The sequence below is a fragment of the Trachinotus anak genome, unplaced genomic scaffold (genome assembly GCF_046630095.1).
Source record: "Trachinotus anak isolate AG129_WGS33_773 ecotype Australia unplaced genomic scaffold, CSIRO_AGI_Tana_v1 ptg000002l, whole genome shotgun sequence".
Lineage (NCBI taxonomy): Eukaryota > Metazoa > Chordata > Actinopteri > Carangiformes > Carangidae > Trachinotus > Trachinotus anak.
Window position 1 is genome coordinate 7,019,780 of NW_027273853.1, and position 9,127 is coordinate 7,028,906.

The following is a 9,127-nucleotide window of genomic DNA, read 5'->3' on the forward strand; positions in this document are numbered from 1 at the left end:
CAAATTTCATTTATTATGATTATTATGATGATGATGATTATTGTTATATGAGCCACAGTGGCACCATGGGTTTGTCAGAGCCTGCAGGGAGTTGTGTGAAAAAAACTAAACATTGTGCTCTCAAATTTACACTTGATATTAAACAATAGTGTCCTACATAGATTTTAAAACATGATAATGGTTGTCAAAGGTAACACAGCATGACTCATTTAGATATTAGGTCGATGATGGAGCTTGCAAATTCCATCCACTAAAGAAGACCATGAGATTTTGTTAAGATATTATTTATATAATAATGATTTTTTATAATGATATATAATAATGATTCTGTTCATTTGTGTTTATCTGAAATGTTGCTCATAAATATATGTCACTTGAAAATAAACACATACAATGTTTACTGATATTTTTCTTTTAGTTTTGTAGTGTACAACTTTGACAGTTTTGTGTGTTTGTGTGTGTAAGAGAGAGCATCAGAGGGCGAGAGAGCTTGCCTACATACAGTATTCAGCTAACACACTTGTGGGGTATGTGTCTCCGTTGTGTTAGGTGACTAAAAGCAGAACAGAGGAGGCAACCTGAAGTCACACAACCAGGCCTCAGCTGTTTCTGCTGCTCTGTGATCAGCTCAGTGTGTTCACAGTGGAGATTCAGCAATCTGCTGGGAAGGGGAGTGTTGTTAAGACCCTGAACAACAACAAAACACACACACACAAACACACACACACACACTTACAGCTCACAGTCTGCTGAGCAGTGACTCAGGCCTGCATGTTGGGTGTTGTTGGAGGTTTCCTGACCCCGTGGTGTGGACAGAAGCAGGAGGATGAAGAAATTGACTGGGTGAACAAAGTGGAGCAGAGATCCTGAGCAGTCATGAGTATCAGACATGTTAGCTGGAGACCAATTACCTGTGGACGAGGAGGAAGACCAGAGCAACCTGACTAAAGGTAAGTACTAAAGATCACATTTTTAAAATCTATACATACTTCTGCTCTGCCCACTTGTTTTAAGCTTCAACAAGCGAACAAGGGACAAAATTTCAGTGTTTCCCTGAGAAACTTTGTACTCAGAAAGGTGATGAAGGCCCTGAAACAGCAGCGATGGCATCATGGGATACTGAAACTCCCTGTTGAACAATTTGTTAAATCATGTACACTGCTTTAATTTGTTAGACTGCTACTGTCTTCATGTGGACCACCAAATTACAAAACAAACGCAAAAATACCGACTTTTTAATGATGTAAGGTCAGTGAGGAATCTCTTCAAAACAAACGAGCTTGTCAGCTAACACAACTTTATTTTGATGTGTCTCAAGGTGGTGGGTCTTTAAAAACGCCACAGGAAATCCCTTCAGCACGTGAGCCTGTTAGCAGAGGAAATACCATCCCCACTGAGCTCATCAGCAGTAAGTGGAAACCCCCAGACCTGAACAACGAACAATACGGTGACCTAAATTATGATGAGGGATTTATCTGGAAAACAAATCAGCGTTGTCGATGTGAAGGTGGAGAAGGAGAAAAGGACAAGTGAGAAGGAATTAGTGAGAAACGACTCGAGTCTCGAGACTCCAGGTTTCATCAGCTCATTAACAATTCCATTAAGTGATAAATAAAACAAACGTTCACACCACATGTGCTTTTATCAAAATGTCTTCTGAAATCAAGTATTTAACTTTCTGTTTCTGTGAATTTTCATGTAATGAAAAATGCAAAATATCAGCAGTGAGAAATAGATTACCCCTCCCCCAAATGAGACCGGGCCACAAAATGATCTAATGACGTGGGACCTATTTGTCTTTATATTGTATTTTATTGGTATAAATTACTGACCAAATTACAATTAATCAAATTAGAAAAACAAGCCAATACATATTAACCATGGGCCTTTTGAGGCCCCTTGTGGTCTGGGGGCCGGGGGGGGGGGGGGGCAGATATTTGCTTTGTTGGTAATCCAGCCTTGTTAAAGGAACATCAGATTCCTTACTAACTTGTATTAATGGCTTTCTTGTCGATTTGTCAAAACCTATTAACATGCACTGACAATTTTTAATGCTGCAGTAATCATGATTTCCATCGTTGTGTGCCCAGCCCAGCCTCGGCCTGCCTCACAGGAGGCAGCAGGGCTGCAGAGGCCTCAGTGTGACCCCCAGAAGCCCACCTGCCCACGATGTGGCCTTACGGTCCCAGACCACAGGCTGCCTCTTCCCCCGAGCCTGAGCCGAGTGCAGGGCTCCAGCTTGTCAGTGCAGAGCAGCAGTAGCAGGAGGAGCAGGAGCAGGGGCAGTGTGGCCGGCTCACACCAACCTGCAGTTACACAACGTGGTAGGTACAATAATACACTGATAGTAAATAAATAATTTTTCATATTATATTTTCAGTACATGACAGTTCCTTTCTCAACTGGTTTTTCACATCTGGATTATTTGAAGTGTGACAGCACAGACTTGAGCTTTGGGCTCAATGATTGGTTGAGCAGTGGTTTAAAGGTGCTATATGTAAGTTTTGCTATTGCTACATAGAGACGTTAGCATTAACAGCTGTTTACTTACCAGTCTAGAAGAAATGTTGCGAGTTCAGCATCAAACTCTTCAGTCCTTTACTTGCCAAGAACAGTCTCCAGCAGTGGAAAACAACACTAATGTTAGCTTTTGTTTTGCTTCCATTTCTATCACTGCTTTTCCTCTACTGGAGTCATGGCCGCCAGTCTGTGGAAATATTGGATTTCAATGGCAGTTTGAACCTGGCAAACATTTTTGTGAGGCAAACAACAGACACGAATTAGATCATGAGAAATACCTTTGAATATGCAACAACATACAGTACTGTATACACTCCCCAAACAGTTCCCAAATGGATCTCCTTGTTGTGTCTATCCTTGGTTCAATTCCATGATTTTAAGACTCTTTACTGTAAGCTGAGAAGAGTCAGTTTAGTTCAGATGAAAATTAACAATATTGGTAATTTGAAAAATTTGGTTATTGATTCACCCTAAGCGAGCTGTGAACTGTGAAAAATGTGTGTATTCAGATGATTTTTCTGTTACCACCGAAGACGATGTATCTTTCTATACAAATGTAAAAAGTTTGCCTTGGAGACGTTCCAACTGCACTTTCTTCCAGTTTTATCAAAGCGTATGTTGGGCCACTCTTTGTTTATCATTGTGTTCATGTTGCTGTCTCTATGAAGTGATGCATTAAATCAATGCAGTAGCCACAGATAATGCTCCTTCTTCATCTACACACAGATATTAGCATAAGTTATGTGTGGGGGGTGTATAATGCGAGCAGTTAAGCAGGAAAATGCTGAACCCCACTCTCCAGGGAATTCTGCCATCTCCTTTTCATTTACTTCCATGAGTAAACAGGATAAAACAGCTCGATTTGCATGAGCTCACTGACTATCTGGTCCTTGTGAGGATGAAAACGGCAGCTGAGTAATAATACAATGGTTAGGATCGCGAGAGACGCACAATAACACACCGGCGAGGTTAATGTATGCAATTTCATCTGCACCTAATTTGGGTAGGCGAGCAATTATCTTGTGACAGCTTCTTCCTAGTTGTTGTTCATCACCGGCAGCCTCTGTGGCCTTTTTTATTTTCCCTCGAGGACTGCACGAACCTCTGTGATTAAGTAAACACAATCACACTTGATCACTGCAGCAGAGCAGTTTCTCTTTTAAGTTCTAGTTGGCACAACAAACAAACATACGAGAGATTAATTTAAGGTTAATAGAGCCATTAATCCCCATTTTTGATGGTGTCTGACAGGCTTTTAAACATGTAACAGCTTTTTGATGACCTCAGAGATGATATCTGCAGCGAAATCATTTCTCCGTCTCATTCCTTCCTCATTGTGATGCCCACAGACGCCTGTTTCCACCTGCTGCTGGCGTGCCTGTCGTGCCAGTGTTCGGCGCTGCTCCTGGGTCTGTTGGAGGCCTGCTCCTCCTGTCTCCACGTCCTCTGCTCCTCCTGCTGCCACGCCTGCGCCCGCTGCTGCTCTGCCATCCAGGAGGCGCCCGTGGAGGAGCTCAACTGCCACGCCCACTGCCACTCGGTCCTGTTCGAGTCCTGCTGCGAGCCAACCGAGTGTCTCGAGTTTTGTCTGGAGTGCTGCGAGATCTGCCATCGCAGCTAGGAGGCAGCCGGACTGCCACGCCTCAGGACTAATTCTCAAGACACGTGTGGAGACCAATGTGGGATTGGTTAGTACAACGACTGTGCCCAAACACCATCTTGTTGACCTTGTTGTGACCCTCATGTGTGAGCAGCACAAACTGCCATTCTTTGTGATCACCAGAGTTTCTGCTTGTTATTTTTGCACCATTTGCTGCTAAAATTATTACTTTTTACTAACTTCAAACCACACGATCAAGAGGAGAATATTTCTTATGTGCCAGATAACACACTTGAGCAATAGTTTGACATTTAGGGAAATACGCCTTTTCACTTTTAGCCAAGAGTTAAATGTGAAGACTGATAAGTGGAACTAGAGCCATGAGGCCATTTGCTTTTGTAGCATAAAGCCTGGTAGCGGGGGTACACTAGTCTGGTTCAAACTCTTGGGGAGTATTACATATGCATATGTGAAAAGTGTTGCGTAAAGCCTTTTGTGACTCCAGAGAGCTGCAGTGTCTGATTTCATCTCTGCTTCAGACGTAGCAGCTCAAGGCTACATTAGCTGCTACTAGCAAAACACATCCGAATCTCCGATGAACTGTCGGCGGACAAATTGCATTACGGATAATGTAGGCGTTTTGGAAGCACTTTGATAAGGAAGAAAAATAAAATGAGTAAACAGACAATATGTTTCATTCTGCTGCACAGTTTATCTCTGAGGTGATTTTTTTTTTTTTTTTGGAAAACAGATTCAAGGACCTTTTGAAATATTAAAAGAAATTCACCAAGGTGATTTGTTCTGTCTGTTAAATATGTTTAGATTGACAGGATAAATATATATATATATTTTTTTTTTTTAAATAAAAAGGCACAAATGGCACAGAAGGACCCACACCAAGTGTATACAAGCTACAGTACGTTCAAGATTCAGGCCTTGTTCTACAGAAATACATTTTGTTTGTACATTATGTTACATTCAATGAATTTGACCCAGCAAGACCCTGAACTAGAGGGGTTTACCTCTTTGCTCATGCTTGTTCAGGCTCTCATGTTATAAGATTGCAGGTTTGACTTCTCCCTGCGCAGCGCTTTGCGGCTGAGGAACAGGGCGACACAAAACTTGTCATCTCTCTCTTGAATCCCTTTTCATATTCGTCATATAAAGCACTTAGAACATAAAAGGATGCTTATTCTCTCCAGATCTTGGAAGATTGAAGCAGGCTCCTTTAAAGTGATCATGTGAGATGACAGCAGAGAGGCAGAGTAAACAGCCAAAAATAAAACAAAGCGGCGATAAAGACAACGCTGTCAATCTGTCCGGACGAGCCATGAGGCTCATTTAAATCACGCTAGAGCAAGTAAATCGAATTTAAGTATCTCTTTTGCCCACAACGCATTTAGATTCTGCCAGTGACAAGAAACAGCGGTGATGTCTAATTTAGAGCATGGCGAGCATACACCAACAAATAAACACTCAGGTTTGTTCCACTTGTCCCCCTCAATTTGTTATACCCTTTACCCACAGCTGATGTCTACCTCCACACATCACAAACAGCTGCTATTGTCAGAGTGAATTCAGATTCCTACATATGTTGCAGCCACACAGCAATAAACCGTTTTATGGTTGGATGGATTTATTTGCTTTTGAGTTTTGATTTGAAATCACCATTATAATAAATAATCACTTTGATGAAAATGACGCCACTTGGATTGTTTACAATGATATTAAATTTTATGTAGGGGAAAAGAAAAATAAAACTAACAGCTACAGGGAATGCAATGTTGTTTTTTTTTTTTTTTTGTAATGTTCTTTCTATTAATTGATTAACCGGCCAAAAGAAAGCAAACTGCTAATTATGTTAATTAACTGTTAAAGGGATTTCCTGAGCAAAATTACCAGACATTCCCTAACATTTTCTAAGTCTTATGTGATTGAATATGTTTTAACTGTTGGCTGGAAAATAACAAGAAGCAATCTGAAGTCACCTTCAGCACATTCTGATGGGAACTTCCACTATTTTTTATATACCAAATAATGAATTGATACATCAAGATAATAATTGGCACATTAATCGATAATGTGTGATTATAATAATCGTAGTAAAATAATAAAAAAGCAATTGCAGAAAAAGGGATAATGGAAAATGAAAATAACTGTTTAAAAAATATCAAATTTAAGTTGGTGACAACTAGTCAAAAGAAATTACTTGAACCACAACTGATGATTGTTGATATAAACTGCCAATATTGCTTTGTTTGGGATAAATTACATAGGTCATTACTTCATGCTAAAAAAATTTGTCTGTGCAGCCACGTAGGTCTCCAGCATTTTTTTGTTTTGGGGAATTTTTTGATTTTAGAGACCTAGTAGGAGTTTACGTTCTGCATTTTTTTCTCAATTCAAGTTTGACCACTTTAGGCCAACAAAACAACAAATAAATGAAGACTTTAGTATTTCTCCACCAGAACTTTAAACACGTATGACACAAAGTCTCAAACCTAAACCAGCTGGGGTCCACTGACTAGGTTGTTCTTGGTCAATTCAAATCTACTCCTAACTTGATCAGCTTTAAATTTCAACTCCAACATTTTCTCCTTGTAGATGAGACAGGAAATAGTCACATTAAACTCATGAAAAATGAATCACCTGTCCACCTCAGTCGGTCTCTAAGTGCAACCTCTGTTTTAGGTTTAAAAAGAGACATTTTAGTGTAAAGTGTGCTGTGAATAATCACAGCGCTCTTGGTGTTGACAACTTGGGCTATTAAGGTGGAATTTGCTAATAAAATGATATTAAATATCAATCTTAAATGGAAAATAAAGAGACACTTTCTATGCTCTGATTTTGCAGCTTTGCAAAAATCAAGTCCTAACGCTAAGATAAAGCTGAGACTGGGGAAAAACAAACATGAGGAAAAATAAAAATGAGGGAGGAGCATTATGAAGTTGTCTCACCCTTAGTGCGTACTTAAATGAACAAATAAGAAGACCTTTTAGGTTTCCGGTCAAAGCTCCTTAGTGATTGATATGGCCTTAGAAATCTTTGACTTTTCTTGTATCATTATTTCGTGTCATGTTTTAATTCGGATGGCAGTCAAAGTTTGAGAGATTCATTTGCACGTTTGTATCGTTGTCGAAAGATTTATAAATAAAATGGCCTGTTCAGTTGACAACCTCATCATGTGTCGGAGGCTTGAGGTTGAAAACAGACCCCTTGTTTTTCTGAACAGTTGTTGGACTGGCAGTCGGAGATAACAAGACTGGGCATCAGAGACGGAGGATGACCCAGTGTGGAGCGGTTTGTTTCATATCTGAGTTGCTTTTCAAAAACAACCCTTTCAACACTTTTTTATTCAGCATCTGTCTATTTGTATTCCAAAGCTTCATGACAATGGTTGTAACCTCCTCAATCAAAATAAGGTTTATGTGTAGCGTATGAAGAGGCGTCTGCTGAAAAAAGGGGAAATAATAACACCTAATAGTCAGTCTGTCAGGTGTACCCATCTCCTGTAAAGGAAACAAAAATAAATGTAACCAGATTTGAATATCTAACATTTGAGGCTGACGCAGAGAGGATGGATCAAAGGGAGGAGAGATGCACCAGAGGGGGGGCAATCATAAACACATTGTCTCATTTTAATAAGTGAGGGGAATGGTTTCTAAACCAGTGCATACCATCAAGTTTAATGTGTTTGGGTGTGTGAGAGAGGAGTGGGTGGGGGGGTAAAGTGAAGTGCATCAAAACAGAGCTAATGAGGTTTGGGTTAAAAATGGGTGTGCATGAAATATTGATGGCAAGCTGCACTTTTATCCTGAATGTAAGATACCTAGAATCTAAGTAAGTTCCGCACATAATAACTGCAGAATAAGGAATAATTCATGCATTCATAATTCATTATAGCCCAACGGAATTTAATAAGAAAATACAGATCTGTAATTATCTGATTGGTTATAACATTCATCACCTGTTTGTTACTATTGATATACTTCTAATCTATCTTCTAATCTATTTAAGGTTTTAAATAGGTGAAAAAACTCTTTAGTTCGTTATGAAGCGGGGCACCGGTCTTCTTTGTTGTTGACCACTGTGGAAAGAAATTAACTTTTATTGTTTGTATCTTTCATGCAATAATTTAATAATTTTTTTGTCTTGTCGTTTTGTTGATATATGGAAATGTGTTATTGTGTGTGTTATTTCATGACATAAAATCAAATCGCATCAGTCACATTTACAGACTCCCCAAGAGCAACATTTTACACAACCAAACAATACAGGTCCACTTGGGCCATTCCCACCAGCTGTTATAATGCAAGTCTGTACTAAGTGAATATTCATGCATCACTAAATTAATATATATACAAGATAGTTCTTCCATAGAAATTAGTAATAAATATTTCCATTCAGTAGTTGCCAGGTAAAACAACCTACATTTCCAAAGGACTGGCACTTACGGTAATTAAATATATCATTTGGCCTCTTACAACTCTTACTCTTGGCAGTTATGTAACTGCTTGCGATGCTACAGTGATTTCCTGTTTACATAGTTAATTACTTTTCACTGGTGAATGCTACAAATTCCTGGCAACCGATTTAGACATGACTCAAGTCTTGTGTATATTTTTTCAACTAACTACAGGAGAACTTAGGAAGAACTTAGAAAGGAATTCACACTTAAATTTAGTGATGGATTTATCCAAAGACTGGTGCAACCCAAGTCATTTAACTGGCTCTTATGTTTCTCATGTACCCAAACATCAATTGTTCACTCAAGTTCAGGGTTTTCTAGAATTTTATTTACCACTCTAGAGTTTTCTGTAATGTACATGCATCATTAATGTTTTCCTATATTGATTTTGTTACAGTATTTATGATTGAAAATAAGTGTATTTCACTTTTGGTGGCCCTAAAAACAAGCCAAGCGAAAGCCGATATGACAGTTGTACAAATGCAGTCAGTCACCCTGTTTCAATAGCCAGAGATTATTCCAGCACGTCATGTTCAAGT

General features: G+C 39.3%; 1 protein-coding gene across 1 annotated transcript; it reads left to right on the forward strand.

Moving 5' to 3' along the window:
• Positions 1-526: 526 nt before the first annotated feature.
• On the forward strand, positions 527-5,755 carry LOC139627105 (myoD family inhibitor domain-containing protein-like). Its single transcript, XM_071487771.1, has 4 exons — positions 527-950; positions 1,319-1,408; positions 2,091-2,324; positions 3,870-5,755. The coding sequence occupies exons 1-4, from the start codon at positions 890-892 to the stop codon at positions 4,139-4,141; spliced, it is 657 nt and encodes a 218-aa protein (XP_071343872.1). The 5' UTR covers positions 527-889; the 3' UTR covers positions 4,142-5,755.
• The last annotated feature ends 3,372 nt before the right edge of the window (positions 5,756-9,127 follow it).